Source organism: Cajanus cajan, chromosome 10 (assembly GCF_000230855.2).
Source record: "Cajanus cajan strain Asha chromosome 10, NIPB_CcT2T_4, whole genome shotgun sequence".
Classification (NCBI taxonomy): domain Eukaryota; kingdom Viridiplantae; phylum Streptophyta; class Magnoliopsida; order Fabales; family Fabaceae; genus Cajanus; species Cajanus cajan.
The window spans coordinates 48,671,595-48,695,875 of NC_138526.1; the positions used below are offsets into that span (position 1 = coordinate 48,671,595).

Consider the following 24,281-nt stretch of genomic DNA (forward strand, 5'->3'; position numbering starts at 1 on the left):
TGTCTCCCTTTCCTCGCCTCGTTTACGATGATATATATTTGTTAAATTATTTTTAAATATTATATCTTTTTTTTTTTGTTTTTATATTAAATATTAACTAATATTTTAATATGTATAATTTATGGATAAAATATTTTTAAGAGTTTTTCTTTTATAAGAGGATTTTTAATTTTTTTAAAATTTTTTATCTAATTTAATTTTTATTTATCATAATTATTTATAAATTAAATTTTATTATTTAAAATAAATTATCAATAAATAAAAATACTATTATATTATAATATAAATCATTTATCATTTAAAAATATCTATTTATATAAATTATAAATATAATTTATATATTTAAATATCATATTTGCAAGGTTGACTTAAGCATGTAATTAATAATTTTCTTACTTTAGACTTCGTTGTGAATTAATAATTATATAATTTTTTCAAGGTTGATATACAAATATAATTAGTTTTTTGGTTAAGTTATATTTTTCATATCCTTATAATATCAAATTTATAATTTTAATCCTCAAATTTTTAAATTTATAATTTTTCTTCATCAATTTTATAAAATTCATAAGTTTAATCCTCTTGTTATCTAGGTTAAAATTGTAAAATTCGTCATGATACATTATATAAATGATATGATAATTAATATTTAATTATATTTAGATTAAATTATACTTTTAATTATATATAATAAATATTTAATCATGGGTTAAAATTGTAGTTAATAAATAACTGAATAATTCTTTCTAAATGAATATAATAAATAAATACTAAATTTATGATTTATAAATTATAATATATAAATAAGTTGTTAACTATTCAATTTAAAAATTGATTAATGATGTAAATGTATGAAAACGTTAAGAGATTTAAGTGTCATTTTGCTTTGATAAGATATAATTAAGAGATTTAAGCACAACTTTACTTTAATAAGATTAATGATAATATTCGTAATTAGTTTTAGTCATGATAAATTGATAAAATAAACGATATCCAAAAAAGATAACATATTTAAATAACAAGTAATATAACATTTAAGTCATGATAAAACAAATTGAAATATATAAGATCAATCTTATTACTACTAAAAACTAAGCTTATTAGGAAGTAGAAACTCTTTAATAGTGTATGTTTAATTTAACTTGTTAAATGTTTTAAATTATGATTTAGACAAAATTTATCTATAATATAACTCGAAAGATTTTAAAAGCTAAACCATTCATTCTATTAACAAATGGAAAACTCCCTCAATTACATTTCACACCATAATTTTGGTCCAATTAAGGATGAACACTCTTAAAGGTTTCATTAACTTATTTTTGGCAAAAAAAGAATAAGAACAAGATTTTTTTGTAGTTGATAACGACAAAAACCTTGGTAAGTTATACTAAATAAAAAGTTGAAAGAAATGAAAGCAAACATTTAGTTATTTCACCTTTGATGACCTGATGTCACATTACCCACTAACTAGGCAATGTGTAGGAATTTTTCTAATGCACTCTTTTCCTATTGATTTCTAAACATAAAAATAAATACTCTCCTAAGTGGTAGCTACTGCTTGGAAAGTGGAAACCAAAGATCTGATCTGTGAGTTTCTGAGCCCAAGGTTGAACCATGTCTTGTGCTGCTTCTTGGGAATGCTAATTAAGGTCACCGACTTGTATTATACGAACTCTTCGCTTCTATTTCCTTTATGCTAATTTAAATCACTTTTTGCCCCTGGATCCTCTGCTTCTGATCTGATCATATGATCCTAATTAATACATATATGTTCTAAAATTAATCTAATCTTAATCAGGCTTTTTTAATCAACTTTCGGTGCGGCTTAAAAAGCCATGTCACCCGGGATAGGAGCTTGCTAAATCAACTTTTGGATTTCCATATTAATAAGCTTATTGTTTGTTATTCAATTCTTTATCTTCTCCTTGTCTTCACTAACATATATACACTTACTTGTTGCCTCTCAGGGTCACTTCTTGTAATCTTCAAATCTTAGGAGAAAACGGTGCAGAACACAGTCAGTATCTGCGGCTGCAGCAGCATCAAGATTCACACTTCCTAATTAGCCAACACTTCATGAGTTCAAACTCTTACACATGTATATGTTGGTTCTCTTTGGTGTATGAAGTTCCAATAGAAGTGGGAATCTTGATGATGCTGCATCAGCAAATACATGACTAGAATTTCAGATTCAGATCGAAGGAAGGAACCATGCAACGAGGAAATTAATCCAGGTGAAACATTTTGATGTTATCTGTCATATGTTTGTCCATTCATTCTGCATGCTTTTGTTAGTGTTTGTTATATAACAAGACATGATTTTTCCAACTTGACCACTAACTGGATAAAGAAACGAAAAAAATCATGAACCCCATTGTGTGTCGTATCACTTTATACATATATTATTATCCTATTTTCCTTTAGTCTGAAAAATTAGTGTTTTTCAACACTAGAAAATCGGTGGTGCTGGTACCTCATATTGCAATCAGTTGCAAGTATTTTGTTATGGAGTGATTGATCTTTTATGTGACTTAGCTTCTCAGTAACTTTGCTCTTGACATGTTCTTCTTCAGGCATGAATTAAGTTACTTAATATCTATCTATCTACCTGTATAAAAAAGACTATAAGAAAGGTACGAAAAGGGTACTTAAAAATCGCGAAGGTTTCCATTGGAAAACTCAATCTAGCTAGTTTAACAGAGAAAAGATATACATAATCTTGAAATACTATATTATCTAGAGTACGCATCCCATGATGCATAATTAAATTATTGCTGGAACGCCTTCTTTGGGTATGTATTCGAGTCAGAAAGATGGTGTCATCCCTCTTTAATTAATTAACCTAAAGAGAAACACATGCATGGAGGGAATTTAGAAGGTTGGACTGATCATCCAAGTTGGCTTCTTTATGTGGAAGACGAATAATTGCTGTATTTAATTTTGAAAATATAGGTAACTAGAATCATGTTTAGAAGAGCATTGATATCAAAGATACGAGGATTGACTAAATGAACAGAGACTTAACTTTGAACTTTATCGCGGTTATTGTAATTTTTTTTATTATTAATAATGATAAAAAAAATTAATTATTTATACACTGCCAATGTAAAAAAAAAAAATTATACTTGCAGTGTATAGGTGATTACCTAAAAAAAATTGTTATCAGAATATAAAATTAAATACAGTATGGTTAGCATGCACTATTGGTTTGATTTATTGAGTACATAAGCACAAATGCAAGAATATTGGAAAGTAGGGTGTGAGTGGAGAGCCTAAAACGCTGATGACATTCTCATCCACCCTCGAGTATTTTAAGAATTACACAAATACTTAAAAAAACAAATTATTATATAATGACACACATTCTATAATGATACATTATTTATTATTAAATTTTTTTTTATTTGTATTATAAATATAATATATGTTGATATATAGTTAAAAAATGTAGATATAGACTATAATTTATAGTGGTAAACAATATATATTATTGAACCTCATTCAAAATCAATAATAAAATTATATTTATATATTTGTCAAATAAATTTATACCTATATAAATTATATTTCTAGTGACATTTTTTTGTATGTCATTGTATGTAATATTTTTTATAGTTAGACATCATATGACCAATTTAAGAGTTCATTTCGATAAATTTATCTAAAAACACTTTTAAGAGAGAAAAATAAGAAGAAAAAAATAAAAATGAGTTTCACCATAAGTTAAAATTAATTAATGCATATGTTAATTTGTAGAAGCTCTCTCCTATTATTTTTAACTTATTCAAAAGCTAATTTTAGCTTATAAAAAAATTCATTTTCATTTTCCTTCCTATTTTTCTATCAAAAAAAGTTTATCCAAACAGGTTTAAAAATCATTAAGATGTTAAGGCATATAAGTACTTATTATATGTTATTAAACTTGTTTTTGTTTCTAGTTATATTCTCCTTTGATAAAAAAAATAGTAAGTATTTAAAGAAAAAAGAAAATGAGAATATAAAATTAATGAAGTTAAAATCAATATATGCTTTTTAACTTCTATAAAAGTTTTTTTTTCATTTTACTTTTCAAAAAATTATTTAACTTGTGTCTAGGTTAATTTTAACTTGAAAATCTTAGTTATTTTACCTTATTATTTTTTCTTCTTCTTGTATATAAGTGCTTATTAAAAAAATTATTTCAATAGAATCTTTTTCCTTTACAGTTGAATTTTTAATATATATTTTTATTCATAAAAATTATAAAAATAACAATAATATTTAACCTAAGACTTTGTACATATTATCTTAACTTCTAATGTTATTTGACACACTAATATTAGATACATAGTTTTATGTGTTGAAATGATCTAGTAATTCCGTAGCCAAAGCAAATTAAATTATGGATGAAATGTTAATATACATCCGTTAAATTGTATTTTTATGATGCTAATTAAATATTTTTCAGTTGAAAAGTAAAGCATCTAAATGAAACGTATAAGCATTTAGTTTTTTCTTTTCTTTTCGTCAAGAAATATATTATAATAATGATTAAAAGGTTCAAATCTAGATTAATTATCTCTAATTACCACTGTTAGTTCAATTCTAATAGTTTTAAAATGATGTGCACGAGAACTTCATAGTAGATCATTCATTCTATTACTATTTTTGCTCAACTAAAATATATACACATATACTGAATAAAATAAAATAATTTTTTTAAAATTCATTGAGGATTAAAGACTTGTTCAAAGTGAGATTTTCCTTAATTAAGATCAGAAACATTCTCTTAGTTCGTGTGTAACAACTTATTAGAATTTATAAATAATAAAAAAAGTATTTTTGATTTGATAAAGAAATATTATTCTTTAATTAAAAAGTACAAGTAAAATAACAACTTTTGATAAAGTTTATACATTTAATTTTATCATCTCATGATGTTTTATATAATGAATGAACCATAGTCTTAGTTATTCAGAAAAAGAAGGGGGGAAAACGTTTATAAAAATCATAGTAGATATACTGCCGAAAATTTAATTTTTGCATCAATAAAATTAGATATTGTGGATCTAATAACATACTTCAATTAGATAGTTAGCTGAAAGTTCTTAGTTCAATATCTATTGGATCCTTCTTGAGGTTGAAGAGAATGATGATAATGATACTAGTTCAACAAGGAGGCAAAGGGGTGAGTTATTACAAAAAAAAAAAAAATAATAATAAATAAATACTTCAACGCCCAAACTATTGGGTATACCATAGTGAAGTGATAGTACGCAAGTAAAAAAGTTTACCATATGATGTTTTATAACCCCTGCTGTAAGGGTGTAAAGGTAACTAATTGTAGGAAACAGTAAAGAAAGTTTCTGCATTATATTAACTTTAGATTGCTCTCAGCCCAAAAATATATTTTAATTAAAAGTTGGAAATTGGAACCCTAATTTTTTCACTTTGATTTGGTTAGTTTTAATTATTTCGATAAACAAAAGTTAATATATTATGTTCCTTCTTTTGTCACGGCTAAGGATAACAAAACGAATGAATCATAGTTTGTGGGTCGAACCAAATATTTTGACTCGTTACCTCATCCTACCTAATCCGTCAACCTTTTTTTTTAATGTTTATTTATTTATTATTTTTAATTAAATTATTTTAGATTTATTTTATGCATAATTTGTTATTTATTATACAACAAATATGTTATATATTTAATTTATTTTATTATATATAATTTAAATACACTAATTTATATAAACTTCTTAGATATTGAGAAAAATTACATTAAAAGAATAACTTGAAATAAATATACAATTTTTTTTTCTTTTTTTTTGACCAGCCCACAAGCCCGTCTTTAAGCGGGGCAGATCAGGGTTTGCAACCCACTTTCTTTTAGCGGGCCAGTCTCACCCGGCCCATTGCTTAATTTTCTTTTACTTATATATAACTTTTTTTTAGTTTTAAAAACAAAATAACCAGTGTAGATTATACTTTCACAGATACACAGGTCGTAAGTGCAGACAAACAACTTTCATTGTGATGTTAACCTGAAAATTATTAAAAAAAATAAATTACAAATTTAACTCAATCTTAGACCATTACATGCGTATGTTCTTGACTAATTTGATCTATAGTTATATGACGTGTAATAAATTTAAATTTTTTAATAAAAATCAATAATATAGAATTATATATTTCATAAAAATTAGCTGAGATTATGATGGTGACATGTAAAGCATGATGTATAAATATAATTGGTGATACCGTGATAGGAAAGAAGAAAAAAAGATAAGGGTTAATAAAAAAAAATTGTAGTGAAGAACAATTCATATATCTTTGCTCATCAATCCATATCCAATTCAGGAAATACATCATGCACGTCAGCACGTGTAAATATGCATGTCTGATGCACTGCAAGGAAAGGGAGCGATCATAACAAGAGTTATGAAATTTGTATTAATTTTCTATTGTTGTTTTCTCCCTTTGGCGGTCATACTATATATTCAAAACTCTCCAATTTAGCAACATTTATATATCTTATAAACAAATAATAATAATAATTAATTGATTATGGAGAGAAGAAAAAATGCAACACAATATGGGCAGGACAGGATATATAGGAATTAAAGGAAGTATGTTGATTGAGAAGACCTCAAACTAACCACATTCAAGAGCCGGCTAAGCAATAAGCCCAGACTCATCAATTCTTTTATTTATTTCTTGTGGTTTTAATTTAGTAACCATGATAAATTAAGATTATCAGAATGTGTGATTTATACATAACAGGTAGTATATATGTTTATAAACAAAAAAAAGTAGTCACATAAATGGAGAGTGACTAACTAAGATTTCATCAACATAAACACAAAACATGAAACATTACATTTTATATGAATAAGAATAAACAAAGTAATATAAAAAGAGATAAAGTACAAGTAAATAGTTTATATGAAATGTCAATTTTTTATTGATGGGAGACCAATCCATTCACAATGAAAAAGACTAGTGATTTGAATTAGGAGTGCGGGTAATTTACATACTTTTTGAAACATTCATTAACAAATTTTTATAATTTTTAATAAATTTCTGCAAATAAAAAAATTCAAATTAAAAGGGTGTTTCACACGATATAGTACTAGCATTTATTTAAAATATTCAATGCAGTGTAAAATACGAATTGTTTTTTATTGATGTATTTTGTCTAGTGGAACATTGTTGAAATGCCTCGAAGTCAAATATGCAAATCAAAAGAAACTTGTTGGGTGTAGGGCGTTTGACTGTTCGTGAAATATATGTTTGTCTAAAATGTTTATAGAGTTAATTTATTTGAACTCAAATACAATTCAATTAAGACTAAAGATATAAGGAATAAGATAAATCAACTTAATTGGATAAACAATATCAACACAAATATAATATACGTCATATATAAAACATTGTCTATTAGATAAAAAAAATATTTTTAATGTATAATTATTTAGAATTATAAAAGAATATAAGACATTAAATTGGGTTGGAATAGCTCGACCCCATTCTTAAAATACATGAAACTAGTCTTATTTCTAAACTCAATTCCATCAAAATTAGTTTTAGGTTTATTGGGATCATGAACGCTCATATGTGGTCCTAATTATTGAAAGTAACAATAATTATAGAATTTGGTAATTGACCACGGTGGAGGAAGTAACAATGATGATGAACTAAAAAAAAATTCTTCAATATTCAGATCAATGTGCGTGTTTAAGATAAAAATATGAGATTTAGACTTATCAAATGCATATAGTTCATAAAATTGAATGATTTACATAATTACATATTCTTCCCCTCTCATAATAAATATTATTCTAGATTATTTTATAAATAAAAATTAATAAATATATACAAATATAATAATTTTATAAAATTAGTTTTATAATTAAATTTATTTTTAAAATGTAACATAACAACTATTTTTTGAATAAAATTATTAAAATATAAATGAAAGGTACGGATTAAAAGAGAAAAAAAGGATGAAATACATGAAAAAAAATTAAAAATTATGTGAAATATTGATGTGATTGTTACTGTTGCTGACACATCATTATTTATCGGTGATATTTAACAATAGAGACAATCAAATTAATGGAAGAAAAAGTTAAGAAAGCAAGACCAAATTTTTTATAGATTGACTAAAAATAAAAATAGAATAAAGTTTATGGATTATATTAGTTGATTTAACCGGTGAGCTATTGTTTTCCTTTTGGGTCGCAATTAATCTAGCAACTTACTGTACTATATATGGTACAAAACATAATTAAAAAAAATAAAAACTAAAACAAGAAATAAGATGAAAATAGAATATATATATATATATATATATATATATATATATACTTATTTAGTTCCACCAAAAAGCCATATATTCTACTATTAAATGATCTAAAATGGATTATTATCATAAAAAATTTTAATCATGTAATTGATATGATATAGATATCAATTATATTGGTAATTGATTTTTTTTAAGAATCTGACTGATAAAATTTAACGGGATTGTCCTTTTTAAACACTTTTTTTCGTATACAAAACTAAAAATTAAAACTTTTTTTAAAGAGTTTGAATCCAATATCAATGGAATGAATGAGTTAATTAAGGTACTCATAATCAATTTAAAGTATAAATTTGAAATTAAAAGAAAAAAATGTATTAGAAAATATGAGTATAATGGTTTGAAGGTTGATGAAGCAAAAATTTGTGGTTTTGGTGGTGAATCTGTTTTACAAGTTTAGAGGTTTGCCATATTGGCATGGGTGAGTGAGTGGTGAAACAAAGAACATGTCCCAAATTCAAACGTCGTTCCTGCAGAATCTGTCCATCCCACATAATTATAGTGGTAAGTTACGATGAACATTGAACCTTAACACCGCATGTTATCTTAGTGAATAGTTTAATAGGCAGTGGTGTTACAGAATTGAGAGTTTAGCTTAGAGGTAGTATATGCTACCTGAGTGCTGAGTCTGACCATCCCTTGTGAGCCTCACATGTCTGCACGTGGGACTCTCCCCGCCCACCAAAACCATTGTCAAAATCCAATCCAAATTCATGCTTCCACACCCATTACCATCATCTCAACTTAAACTTAACATTAATTCTTCTTTCCCACTTTTCTTGCATTTTCAATGTTTAAGTTTATTAGTTACTTCAACAAATAAAATTAAAATAAATTAATCAGGCTCCTAGAACAACAAATTATAAATTCCAATCTTATTTAGGAACCATTGGTGGAATATTATTCCTTTGCAAAATAAAAATAAAAATTAGTAGATGGTTAGTTTTTAATTCTTAAAAGATTGTATACTGAATAGCAATGCCAATGATCATCACTAACCACAGCACCCCACGTGACACCATGTTTGACCATGCACCTCATGTTTTGACCAACACTAATTACTCTTTATTATAAGTTCATTGCGGTGATGTTATGTATCCCAGCTTTTAGTAATAATTAATGGACTGCGTTTCTGGCCACCTCAAAATTTTACAACAACGCTGAATTTGTGCTGTACCAAGAGGGACAGGGTCCTCAGAAAAGAAAACATCACTGCCTCCAATTTCATGCGAAGGAAAATACTTGGTTCACATTCACTCAAAATAGACCTACATAAGCCCAACCCAAAAATGCTGCATCTACCTTTTTCACTAATTTTGTTTACCAATGATAATCATACTTACATGCATGTGATTGCAAACTTTTTTTTGACCAGTCAAATAATCTTCAAAAAAATAAAGTTTGTTTCCAAATCATTAGATTCCTTCTCGATGGCCATTTCATATCCTTCCTTTTGAAATTTCATATTCCTTTTTTTTTTTTTTCTGTTAAATTAATAAATACGATATATTTTAATTTTTAACTTATGCGCTGTGTAAACTGCAGTACTAAGAGCGGCGAGATCTAATAAAGTATTAATTCAAAGTGAATAACAAATCAATTCCTCACATGATTTGAAAATTTTAAATTCAGACAAAACTTGAGTATCCGAAAATTTAAAATCTGAACATATTGTTTCACTATTCTAACTACTGCTCTAGCTACGGAGTTGCAGTACCATGTGCCTGAATTCAAGCCTGTAATAAATAAGTTAACAAGAACAATAATTTGGGTGTTATTTAAACTAGTGGCTGTGATGGTCACAATTCTACCAAGACCGACTAGTAGTTGTTGTAGGTTTTTTAGGTGATGCATTTTCTTTAAATAAGAAGCAGAAAAAATAGAATCCTATATTTATAAATTATGCACATCTAGATGGATAAATTCAAAATGGAGAAAAAGATGCTTTAGCACCGAATCCATGGACAAGAAGCAAGAGTACTAAAGTGCTGTATTATTTCGATGATCATAAGATTGACCATATCAGCCACTTGTCAATTAATTATACCTCTCCTTTCTCATAAATGCTGTTTTTAAACTTTTGAAAAAAAAAAAAAAGGGAAGAAAGATTATCATTAAAGGAATATATTGTATCATTTAGATTTTTAATTAAGGAAAGAGCAAAATTCAGTATGAGAATTGACAAACAACAGTCACGTTCATACGAATAAGATGTGAATGATGGACACTAGTCTCGTAATATACTCATCAAGACATAATTTAAACACATTTTTGGACTACCAAGGAGATGCAGAGTACTGTCATCCATGTGCACATTTTTCCGCTGAAGGAAAAAAGCATCTTTAACTGCAAATTAAGCACTTAGAAGGCTCCACGGAAAGAAAAAAAAAACTTAGGATGCTCGCAACCGTTTCTTTGAACACACCAAAACAGTGGAAATTATCAAAGAAAAAAAAAAGTGGTGGAGTAACAAAACAGGTACTAGGTGCACAAGCCTCCACATGAGAACCAGCTAACATTTTTGTCTACAGGGGCGATTTTAATAAGTGACTGCCCATTTTGGAACCGTACAAGATGTGTGTCTCCAAAAAGAATCATAGCATATCCGAGGCGATTTAAATGGACAAGGTTTCATGCATTAGCCCCACCACAGTGAAAAATGGGGCACAATGTGTAAATTAATAAAAGATGCTTCATATTTTCTCCTAAACTTTATTATTGAACCGATCACATATATATTTACATTTACATGTATATTTACTTATATTTGTATGTATGTGAGTAGATATGTATAAGGCTATATAAACTCAGTGCTGACAAGAACCTACTAGCAAGTAGCAACTTAGCAAGCATTGATGATCTCTTTGAACCTACCTACACAGTTCCAAAGTGACTTTCTTCTCTCTTATCATCACAGTCTCCTTTCCTCTTCTTAATAAACACAAAGGATAAGGCTGATCATAGTGTGGTTTCTAGTTCTGAGCATCACAGTTTCATTCTCTGGTTGTGATGGATGAAAAGAAAAAGGCATCAAAGAAGGACACAAGATCACTGTTCTCAAGGAGTGCCTCCACTTCAAACTCTCCACTCCTTAGAAGCTTGTCCCAAAAGAGTTCTTCCTCTTCTTCCAAATGCAATAACAACAATCTTCCTAGGAGCTTCTCACAGAAGAACAACCCTTCCATCGGTCGCAAATGCACCAATTTGGCTAAGGAACAGAAAGCACGGTTTTACATCATGAGGAGGTGTGTTGCCATGTTGGTTTGCTGGCACAAGCATGGGGATTCATGAACACAAGCACACAGCAGAAACTGCAACAGATTTTGTGTCAGTTTTTATGTGTTTAGTTGCAAGTTGCAACAATTGCACAAATTTTTTGTTTCTTATCCACGAGGATCCCTTTTTGGCCCACTTTGGATACTATAGATTCGATTGTAATTACAAGTTCACCAAGGTGAGTAAGTTATAAAATTTACACATTGCTAGAAATATGTATATCAACTGGACTCTAGACTAATGTTCCCCTCTTTATCTCTTAAACCTAATGTTTATTTAAAATGAAATGCTAATTAAATCTTGGTCCTCAAAAACCTTTCATGTCCTATGTCTCTAATTCAGTTTCTCTCTTTATGTTCTGACTTCTGAATGAAAGGGTTCAATTCTTGATAGTGCATATTATTCTCTTCAACTGCTTCAACAATATACCACTATAATAGTATTATTTGGATCTGCATTGAAAATGCAAGCTGCATTCCTTTTTCTTTTCCCCTATATGATATGCAACTTACTACCAGACCTTAATTCTTTATTACTTTTTTTACCTCGGAAAGGAAAGTTTGTAGTGTGAAGTTAGATATCCTTTGGTGCTTAGGTGTCAAGCATACGTAGTGAATTTGATGACACTATGACAGTATGATTGTAAAGCTTGGAATCTCTCTCTTTTTCCAATCTGTCCCCACATATCTTAATTAAAACTTCAACATTATGCCTTACAATGTCAATTTGGAAGATTTAACCAAAAAACGGAACAAGTCAATTACAAGGAGAAACTACTAGCTATAATCTTCCATAAAAAAATTGAACTATTTGTTCGGTTAATTTTTTAATAAATATTTACAGGAAAAATAAAATAACTTTTATTTATAAGTAAAATTAGATTGTAGATAAGTTAACTTATAACTTTTCTACAGTTAATTTTAACTATATATGATTAATTTTAATTTATTAATAAATTTTATTTTATTTTATCTTCTTATTTTGTTTATCTTGTTATTAATTATAAAAATAGGTAAATTATATTTCTTTTTCCGAGAAATATGAATATTACATTGTGCTAAAAATTTAAATTATAATGCCCTTCTCTAACAGATTCAAATATATTTTATGTGACATTTTTTTAACTTTTTTTTGTCAGCATCCCTTTAAAGAAAAAATTATAACCAAAACATTTTTTTACATTAATAATATATATATAAATGCAACTATTACACCATGTTTTCTTCTTGTGTCAAAATACACATTTTTATTTTTTAACAAATAAAAATATGTTACACTTTAATAATTTATCTTAATTTATATATTTAATCATTATTTTTAAAAATATTATGAACTTTTCTAAGTTTAATTGTATATTTTGAAGAATATTTATTTTTAATAATTTTTTACAAAATATATTTTAAGATAATCAAATTAAAAATAATATATGTATATATTTATGTAAAATAAAAAAGAAGAAGTATTAAAGCAATACCTAATTGAGGTTATCAATATAGTATTTTATAAATATTTAAATAGACTAATATTTTCTTATATAGTATTGATTACTATCTTTATTAAATATAATATATAAGTATTAAGTATTATGAATGAAAAATAATGTAGTTGAGTAGAGAAATACATTAAAGAAAGTCGATCAAGTATAATTTTTCAATAAAAACTATTTATTAGTAAAGTCATTAAATATTTTGTATTAATAGTATAATTAAAAGAAATAATATTTAATAAATGTTATTAATTTATAATTTTTATAACTATTTAAATAAATTTATATTTTTCTTATATAGTATTGATTATTACATTTATTATATTATATATATATAAGTGTTAAATTTTGTAATAATTATATTTTATTTTATAATTAGTTTTTTAAAACAAATATATCATTTAGAAATTTGTATATTTAATATACACGTTATATATATATATATATATATAATTTATCTTATAATTTCTATTTTAATACGACGATAGTGTGCAAATCTTTTTAAGAAAATAAAAGAATCAAACTTCATAACAAAAAGTAATAATTAAAAAAAAATACTTTTTGTTTAAAAATTTTAAGTTAAAAGAGTTAAAATTCAATTAAACAATTCAACTTCCTTCTATTTTGAATGTTTTTGTTTAAAAAATTGCATCTAAAAACAAAAAAATCAAAAAGTTATAACTACTGCAAGTAAACATTTAATTATTTTCTTTTCTTTTTGGTAATAAAAAAATTATATAATTTTGAATCTATTTAAATTGTATAAACTAGTATTTTAACATGTACATTGCACATGCTAAATATTTTTTATATATAATTAAAATTTGTAATGCATTATATAATATATAAAACTAAATATTATATTTAAATATATATACTATATTTAAAATTTGTCTAAAAAAGATATTTAAAATTTATAAATTATATTTTAATTTATGATAAATAATTTATATTATAATATAATATTATTTTATTTATTAATAATTTATTTTACAAATATTAAAATTTAATTAATAAATAATTATAATAAATAAAATTGAATTATATAAATAATTAAAAAAATATTAACAACTTTCTTGTTAAAAAAAGTTCTTAATTAAAAATATTCTCATATAAGATAAAGATTTATATTTAATATATAATGATTAATTAGAAATTTGAAAAAGTAAGTTTGGTGTTGCTTTGGAAGCAACGGACATTTAGTCAAAAATGTGATTCAATTCAATGTAAAAATAAATAATTTCAAAACAAATAGATGTGACATTTGAAGAAAAAAAATGTACATTGTGTAAACAACAAAGCAAACACATTCTTAATTTGAGAGTAGAGATTCACTATAAAATATCAAATATTCATTCCTTCTCTTTTCGTTGAGTAACCTCACATTATAGGAAGATAGGAATTTTAACACTTTTCCTTTTTTCTTCTTATTCTTCTATATCAGATATTTAAATTCTTTAAACATCTTTATTAGAATTTAGTTTTTAATTGTGAGTATAAAATGTTTTTATAAATGAAGGTACATTAAATTATTCTTTAACTATCGATTAATAAAATGATAGTTAAAAGCAGATAAAAACCAATTTGGTCAAAGAAGTTCATGGGATGCTGGAGCATGGCATGGCACTCCATAATGTGATCCATCCAAATATTCATACCAACCAAGAAACCAAATTACTGCTATTGAGATTAGGGGTGGGTATATGGACTTGAGTTCGCGGACCGGTCCGTAAGTCCGCGGACTTCACGGATAACGGGCCCATGTTTTTTAATCTGTATAATCATACGGGCTTTTTAGGTCCGGCCTGTTAAGTCCGCGGATTTTGCGAATTTAATCCGTGAGCCCGCGGATTACCCGTTTAAATGTGGACTTACAAATATTTTATGTTTGTTTTTAAGATATTAATTAAGACTTTGATGTTTTAAGGTATTTAGACTTTGATGTACTTGCACTTACAAATGTTTTATATTTGTTTGGTTGTATATTAAGACTTTTAAAGTTTTAAGGTAGTAAGGCTTTAATATTTGGTTAATAGTTGGTATGCTTGGACTTTAAATTTTAAAGGCATTGAGACTTAAATATTTCTATTAGAAATTTAGAATGTGTAAATTTTGTTATTTAAGACTTTGATTTATTATTTACAATGTTTGATGTTATTATTAGAAGTATATTTATATCATTTTATATGTTTTTTTTCTCATGTTTTCATAGGTTAAATAAAGGAAAAGAAATTCAAAATCTGAGTCAATATTCATTTAAACAATTTAGATTTAATTGGGCCCGCGGACTTATCCGTTTATCCGCGGGCTTCACAGACCGGATACGGACTTGAAAATTTAAGTCCATTTATTTCGCGGACCGAATTTATCCAGCCCATTAAAAATGCAGACTTCGCGGACCGGGCCTTAAACGGGCCGGACCGGTCCGCATACCCACCCCTAATTGAGACGTTGGATGTATCATGTATGTGATTGGTTTTATTATTTCCATTTTATTCACTGTCCATTTTTCTATCACCTATATTATTTTATGCGGATATATATAATTCAATATGAACTTACAAAACGTCTAATATAAAGGCTTATTTCAGTAAAAGTAACTGATCAGAGGAAAAATTCCTAACAAAATATATGGGTACGAATTTCCTCTTCGTTCCATTATGTAATTTCTCTTTTTTAAACAAAATTTAAATGTTTTCACAGAAATTATAATATATAAAAAAATGCTCCAAACCTGATAATACTAAATCCATAATGATGTTGTAGGTCCAGTCCATTGTCGAATAGGCCCAAACAAACCATGGGAACTTACACATGTGCAGAATAACAACCCTAAACAAGACCTTTCCTCTTCTCATAATTCAAGTTTTTTTAATAATAAAATCAAAATTATATATATTGACTCTTTTTTTTCTTTTTCTTTTTTTATCAAAACAAAAGATATAAAAGATCGTGAAAAAATGGTATGCAGAAACATTATCCTCAAGAGAAATGCATATTGCTTAAGTTAAATTAATCTACAATTTTATGTAATTCCATTAAAATAATTTTTGTTTTCTTGTCAAGACCATATATGTACTCTTCCTGAAAAACTAAAAGGTACGTCTATTTGAGTCAGAACTGTCAAAGAGGAATTATAAAAATAATTTCTCTGCATTGAAGAGTTAAACAGACACCATGCTCAGAGGGAATTATATATGCATTACATAGATGAACCACTTGTTATTATTAGGTTCTCATACTTTATTCAGGTATTATTAATTTATTTAAGCTAGTAAGTTGATTTGAACCTATAATTTTTTTTTAATTCCTGCTATATATTAAATTTATTCTAATATAAGTATTTATGAAAAAAATTATCCAAATTAAATTTAAATTCTTTGAAAATAACATTACCATCTTTGAGTGTGCATCTCGGTGATTGTAGATTCTGTTTTTAGTCTAAAATGTAAATTTTAAAAGATGCTTAACTAAATTGGTATTCAAATGATTTTTAATTCGATTTTAAAACACTTTATCTCGATTCTAAAAAGAAAAAATAGTTTAAACTTTTAGTTTTTAATTAGCAAAGCAAATAATTTAACTCTCATAAAAAAAAAATATCACTATCATTATTATTATTACTAATCAATTATTATTTTATCATCAATATCATTAAAAATTATCACTTTTATTATTATTAAAACCACAATTACTGCTACTATCTTATAATCTAAACAAATCACTAATCAACATAAGATCGATGTGACTACCATCACTTCTAATATTAACACTGTTATTGTCGGCATAATCATTAATTACTACCATGTTGGTTATCACTATTAATATGAACACCATTTTTATTGCTACAAGTTCATCCGTGCTTCCATACTACATGTCCGTCACGTCTCACCATCACTTTCATCAATAGACAAACTTAAAATCACCATTGAAGGTTGCTTGGCAAGAATTATTCAAGAGAATGACCAAATAATTTTTTTTTGTTTCTTTTGGTACAAAAATATATAATTAAAGAGAATCGCTTTCATTCATTATAAGGTGACCGAAGTTTACTCTTCTCAACATCAAACCATAAATGAAGAAGTTATCGGCCGCATAACTATATAATACGTTGGATTGGCGAACACCTCATATATATATGAAATAACCTTTTTTTTCCTACTTCCTTCTAGCATAAATTGAAAAATAAACTATTATCTTCTTACAATAAATTAATATATTAGCAACGAAATTTTAATTAAAAGATTTTGAACCAAAAAAGCTTAATTATAAACATAACGAAATTTTAGGGATTAAAAATTTGAAAATAAAGTGCATATATAATTAGAACCTAAGTTCAGGGTTCACTCTTACATAGAAATAGAAGGCAAAATAGAGCGGCAAAATATATAGATAAGCTACAAAATATACCCTTTCTTAGCCACAATATAAGCATCGTGACAAATAAGAAGAGGTAGGGTTAGGGAAGAAGGTGATCCTACAACATCAACTTTGAAATATGATCAGCACTTAGGAAGATCAGACGGCGGAGGAGGCAACTTCTGATGAGAGAGTTCGCCGTCGTTCACAATCCAAGCCATCCTCAACCCCCAACTCATGTGCACATCGATGTGGCAGTGCATCAGCCAAACACCTATTAATATTTCACACACATGTAACAAAATTCTGTGTTTTTTTTATATTTGTTTTGGACCAATAAAATAAGGCGATTCCTTGCGTGCCCTTTGTGAGTAGAGGGTTTTGGTGCCCTTTGTACGGACAGCGAATCAGGTGATGCCACGTGTTCCTTTACTCCATGTCATCCAGCATGTTGAAAGTTTGACCAGAAATTGGGTAATTGGATCTGATCCGCCCCTGCACCATGATCCAACAAACCAACCTGGGTCCCTAGAATCATTTTGAAAATTTGGATTCTAGGGGATCAATTCCGACGAGGAAAATGTCATGTCCTTATAAATTGAATTGGGAGAATAGGTATCAAAGCACACCACCCTCAACGCCGACAACGCCGGCGGCAGCCTCATCCTCCGCGCCTCCACCTCCGGCGGCGGCGACGCCAGCCTCAACACCACCGACACGATCGAGGTCCTCCACGAAAAATCGGGAACCTTAAACGCCTCGTTATTCGTGTCGGAACCAAAATACGATTACTTATACTGCGGGTCGTCGCTGTTCGGGGACCTGAACCCGCAGCGCGTGAGGGAGTGGATAGCGTACCACGTGCGGTTCTTCGGGGTTAAGTCGCACTTCGTGATACACGACGCGGGTGGGGTCCACGCGGAGGTGCTGGAGGTGCTGAGGCCGTGGATGGAGCTGGGGTACGTGACGCTGCAGGACATTAGGGAGCAGGAGAGATTCGATGGGTACTACCACAACCGGTTCATGGTGGTCAATGTGGTCCCCAGAATCATTTTGAAAATTTGGATTCTAGGGGATCAATTCCGACAAGGAAAATGTCATGTCCTTATAAATGGAAAAATTTTGGGACCCGGGTTGGTTTGTTGGATCATGGTGCAGGGGCGGATCAGATCCAATTACCTAATTTCTGGTCAAACTTTCAATACACTAGATGACATGGAGTAAAGGAACACGTGGCATCACCTGATTCGCTGTCCTAGAGGGCACCAAAACCCTCTACTCACAAATGACACGCAAGGAATCGCCATAAAATAATATATGGCCACGTTATGAGAAATTAAAATTTGAGGAGTATCTATATATAAGCCGTAGATAATATGTATGATTAAACAAGAATACCTGGGTTGTCAGCGATAAATCGTATTGCAACCCAACCACCAGAAGGCACACCAACGGTGTTCCTCTCAACGGGGTCAACCAGATTAAACCTGTGAGGATCTGCGTTAGGATCAAAGTTCCCAAAACCTTGACCTACCACAAACATATTGAACCCATGAAGATGCAACGGATGAGACTCTGCACCCAAAATGCTAGTGTCCTGCAACACCACCTCCACCCTCGTGTTGTAGGGTATCACCACCACCTTCGTTCCACTCCTCACCATGCTGTTATTCGGTGGCTTCCCCGTGTAGTTAAAGGCTCTCGGAGGCACTACAGGGAAGTCCGTGCTATAAACACCATTATCACCCTTCCCTAAGAAATGTTGCTCAAGAATCGCCACCCAAGGAAGAACAAAAGATACGTTGTTGACAGAAGCAGATAATTTTGTTCTGTTGTAAGGCCCTTCACACCTTTGGTTTCTCGGGCATGGCATGGTCCCAAGTCCCACCGTGAAGAAGAAGCTCCTGTCAACACTTTTGGGCACGTTCGCAGGGTACTCTTCACTGTTCAAGCTGCGTAATTTACCACTGAAATTGGCAACAAACGATGCGTCGTTCATGGCGGGAAGGTTGGGTTTCAAGTGGGGAAGGTTTTTCAAATGTGACTTCGAAAAAGGGGTGTCGTTGTCGTATTCTAGAATGCCAGCTAACGTGGAATTGTCGAAGGTGCCCCTACCATTGGAATATGGTCTCGCTAGCATGAAGAATGTGGCGTTTATGTATTCAGGTTTTGTCTCCAACACTACGTTTGTGGTTTGTCCTGGTCCAATCACTATGATGTCGGAGTTGAATGGTTTAACATATGTAGCATCCGCTTCCACGATGGTCATGCTGTGGTTTGCTATGCTGAAAAACAATTCATCGTTCATTGCAGCGTTGATCAAACGTAGAAGATATCTCTTCCCCGGTTTCACCTTTAGCCTCAATGTATCTGTCCATGCATAATTAGTTTAGTTTTTATTAATTAATTATTAGAACTCCTTAGTGTTTTGGACGGAGAATAATCATCGCTACAATGATAATAATAAAAAACAATATATTTAATTATTAAAGGGGTGCACCGTTAGTGGAGCAATTGTAGAGGGGCCCAGGAAGTCCGTTAAAGGTATAAGCATCAGAGACATTAGGACCACCCCCTGTGTGAAGGGCTTGTGCAATGACAGCCTCCGGATCCACATTCCACCACTCTCCTATACTCAATTATTTTAGGAGCGTACATTATTTTTCAGATAAAATAAATAAAATAAAAGAAATATGTTGATTGTGCATGTACCGAAGAGGATGGGGATTTCTTTGTAGGGTTTGGCAAATGGGTAAGATTGGTTGCGGCTGGGGAGGATGATGAGGGGTCCATAGAGAGTAGCCCTTAACCACGAGATGTGTGCATGCCAGAAGAGAGTTCCTCTTTGCCCTACCATGCTGAACTTGTACACATAACTCTCACCACTTTGTATGGGGCATTGAGTTATGTACGATGCTCCATCCGACCATCCACTACGTAGTTGTCTCACTCCATGCCTATACATACATTTGGTGTCATATATATGCATGCATGGAGACACAAGCTAGAAAAGGCACAACAAGAGGTTAATTATTAATTGGTACACAAAATCAAATGTATACCAGTGGATGGTGACATTGTTTGGAACATGGTTAACCACCTTAACCACTAATTTTTCTCCTTCTCTAGCAACAACACGAGGTCCGGGGAACTTCCCATTTACTGTGACCATACTCTTTGTGTGGCACAGTCTAGTAACGTTTTTCAGCCTTATCTGCATGCAGAAGTAATAAACAAAAAAAAAAAAAAAAAAAGTGTAACAGATATGAAAAAAACAACTAGGTAATGCTAATGCGTACATTGAAATGATAGTGCCTAGTAACGCCTTCATAGTTTGAAGTAGCAGCCAGCACAACCTGAGGAAAGGTCCAAAGGAAGCTAGTGACAAAGAGGGAAGCGACAAAGAATGCTGCTGTTGAAGGAATAGCGCTAATCATTTTTTTTCTGCAGCAATGTGTTTCTAGCCAGAATCCAAATGTGTGAAACTAATTGCATTTGAGACTTGCTAATTATATTTGTAGAAATGGAAAATTTGGTCCACTAGGTATCTTGGTTTTTCATTAGGTTTCACAACACAACGAAGCATGCTATAGAAGAGGAATGGAATGATTCTACACCTACTTTCTAATTTGTTCACATTTAGAGTCCTTCACTATTTCATTATTGGAGTGCCACTAACGTAGTTATTAAATGTTTTGTCCCAATGACATGCCCAAATTATACTCCCCCAAATGGCCAACTCACTAATTTCTTTCCCTTGTGCACCAGCTATACTAGACATTTTTTTAATGTGAATTTGATTATTATGAAGAATAAATAATTAAGTCTCCATATGATCTCATTAAGTCAACCCAATTAATCATAAAATTATAAAATTTGAATTATAAGTAAACAAATTTATCTCTCGCAATACACTCGTTTATTTTTCATTCTCTTATTCCCTCCATATTCTATAAAGTTTACTATACAATTATAATATCACAATAATATCGAGAAAGATATAAAACAATTATAATAGAATCATTATTATTTAGAACCGAATGTTTCATAAGTTTAATTAGGGATATTAAGTTTGAGTTTTAATATGTAAATATTGCATTAAATACGTTGATCGAAAGAGAGTTTTCCTGTTTATAATAGTTTATCTTACTCGAGCATATAAATTGCTTCTTACAGCCTATAAAAAAAATGTTTTATAAAAAATATTTGTGTTTTGTATTCTAAAATAAAATAAAAATTACCATGATTTGTTTAAAATCCATTACTTTCATTTATCAGTCTTCCTCTTTCATAACATGACATTCATGTTATTCACAGACGAAATTGTAGCAATGTGAATTCAGTTACCAAGAGACGAAGTGAAGAAGTCAAAAATTCAATTAGCTCGAGCGTCTGGAAACTTTTCAATTCTGCATTCTGCAAAAGATATCATTTTCCTGTGTGTTTAATCTCTCACAAACACAGGCACTAACAACAGTAATAATCTTGAGTAGTCAATTATCCCCTCTCATCACATATTATTCTCGTTCACAATAATTCACTACTTATTAGTTATTTGAATTTATTCACCATTATAAAAATGATATGCAAAAATGGCGCCCCGATATCGTATTCAATTTCTAGATTCTACTTCTATACGTAGAAATTAGGGGTGAGCATTCACTGCTAGAAAAATGTTATTTTCTTGCGAATTTTCTTGCAAAAATATATTCGCAAAATTTTTTGCGAATTTTCTTGCAAAAAAATATTCGCAGAAATTTTTTGCAAATTTTTCTGCAAAAAAATATTCGCAGAAATTTTTTGCAAATTTATTTGCGAAAAATAATTTACAGATATTTCTTACAAATTTTGCTACAATTTTAATAATCATAGAAATTTTTTTCCATGGTAAAAATTTGTAGAAAGTATTGTAAGAATTTTATTTTATTTCTTGCAGATTTTCTTGCAAAAATAAATTCGTAAGTAATGTTTACTAAATGGTAGAAAAAATTTGCAGGTAACTTTTCCTGCGAATTTTCCTGTAAATTTTAATCCCCAGGAAAAATAAAAAATATATATATTTAAATTTATAAGTTTAATATTTTTAAAAAACTTCAAGTCCCACATTGATTGAAAATAAAGTAATTAAAGAGTATATAAGTTGGGGGCAACACTTATCTTACAAGTTGATTTGTATGGTTGAGTGTTAAGCTTATAATTTACAATCTTAGAATTTAAAAGATTATGTATCACATGTTGGAGGCATGTAAACAAATGTTTCAGATGAATTCATTGTGAGCATTTCAAAGTTGAAAAATTATTGATAGACTTTATATTAATTTCTTTAATTTTCTTCGTAAAAAAATATTTCTGCAAAATTTCTTGCAAAAAAATTCGCAGGAAACTTTCTTGCGAATTTTGCTGCGATTCATTGTGAGCATTTGAAAGTTGAAAAATTATTGATAGAATTTATATTAATTTCTTTAATTTTCTTCGTAAAAAATATTTCTGCAAAATTTCTTGCAAAAAAATTCGCAGGAAACTTTCCTGCGAATTTTGCTGCGAAATATCTTTTGCAAGAAACTTTCCTGCAATTTTTTTTTTTGCAAGAAACTTTCCTGCAATTTTTTTCGCAAGAAATTTCGCAGGAAATTTTCCTGCAAATTTTAAAATTCGCAAAAAATATATTATCCACGGAAGTATTACCTACAGATAAAATTTTGCAGAAAAATTTGCAGAAACAACGTTTCCTACTAATTTTTCATAAAAATTCGCAGGAAAAGTTGCATGTAATAAGAGAAATTCTAGTAGTGATTAAATCAAGACCCGAACCAAACCCAAAAAATCCGATAAAAAATATTGCTTTTGGGTGGGTTCGGGCAGGTTTTATGGGTAAATCAGGTTAAAATTTTGATTTTATACGGGTTATATTGGGCGGGTTCGGTTTTTAATTTTTAAATCTGCTAAATACCGAACCCAACCAAAAATGAAATAAGTTTAAATTTTTATTACTTTTGTATAACTAAACAACAATGGTCCAAACTTAAAAGTCTTTATTTTAAGTATAATATAGTCATCAATTTGTAACTTTTTATTTCTTTTTTCTCATAACTTAGATATTTATTTTGTCTTATCCTTCCTCATTCAACTTCTCAACACACTAGTCCATTTTTAGAGTTATCTTTTTGCTTTTTTCTTTGTTTTTCTTTTCCATCTTCTTATCTCTATTTTGAGTACAACTTGTGCGACTGTGATTTCTTATGAGTTTTGTAATCTAACTTTAGATTTCTTTTGCATGTAACAACTATGAATTTTGTTATCTTTTATTTTTGCTTCTTTAGTTTGTAAATGTTTTATCTACCAATCTACTTACACCATCTATTGTCACCTTCATTATATTTTTATACACTATTTTAAAAAATATTTTTTTATCATTTTAAGCTTAATCTTCGTTAAGATAAATTGGTTTACAAAAAAATTCAAACCCGATTGTACCTACCCATTCAAATCCAAATCCGTTTCAACCCAAACCGCCTCAAATCGAAAGCTCAGTCAGTCGGATATAGGTCACATTTTTTCAAAGTCAATTTACAACGAGTTGGACATTTTTCACCCGAACCCTACCAAACCCAGCCGTTGCTCACCCCTAGTAGAAATGCCTACACAAAAGTTGCAGCTTGATATGAAAATATTGTCTTTGACCAGTACGAGTCAAAGAGATCAATGTCTGCAATTATGTTTTAATTTCTTTCAAGCCAAATATGGAATTTGCATCGCTTACATAGAACAGTATTAGAAAACCCGGTATAAGAAACGAGTACCTAAAGGCTAAACACT

The 24,281-nt window shown here is 29.2% G+C and overlaps 1 protein-coding gene across 1 annotated transcript; it reads right to left on the minus strand.

Annotated features, from left to right (window-relative positions):
• Positions 1-17,402: 17,402 nt before the first annotated feature.
• On the minus strand, positions 17,403-21,239 carry LOC109806430 (laccase-2). The gene is made up of 6 exons (XM_020368826.3): positions 20,765-21,239; positions 20,528-20,679; positions 20,178-20,422; positions 19,966-20,094; positions 18,864-19,835; positions 17,403-17,739 (listed from the first exon to the last, which is right to left on the minus strand). Exons 1-6 carry the CDS (start codon positions 20,900-20,902, stop codon positions 17,609-17,611), a joined length of 1,767 nt encoding a protein of 588 aa, XP_020224415.1. The 5' UTR covers positions 20,903-21,239; the 3' UTR covers positions 17,403-17,608.
• Between the last annotated feature and the right edge of the window lie 3,042 nt (positions 21,240-24,281).

What these genes read in the sequence shown, in the direction of transcription:
- LOC109806430 (XM_020368826.3), bottom strand. Translation starts at nt 20,902, where the DNA reads ATGATTAGCGCTATTCCTTCAACAGCAGCATTCTTTGTCGCTTCCCTC. An exon ending in AACAATGTCACCATCCACTG is followed by an intron (nt 20,423 to 20,527) that starts GTATACATTTGA and finishes ATGTATGTATAG; the next exon opens with GCATGGAGTGAGACAACTAC. An exon ending in AGAAATCCCCATCCTCTTCG is followed by an intron (nt 20,095 to 20,177) that starts GTACATGCACAA and finishes AATTGAGTATAG; the next exon opens with GAGAGTGGTGGAATGTGGAT.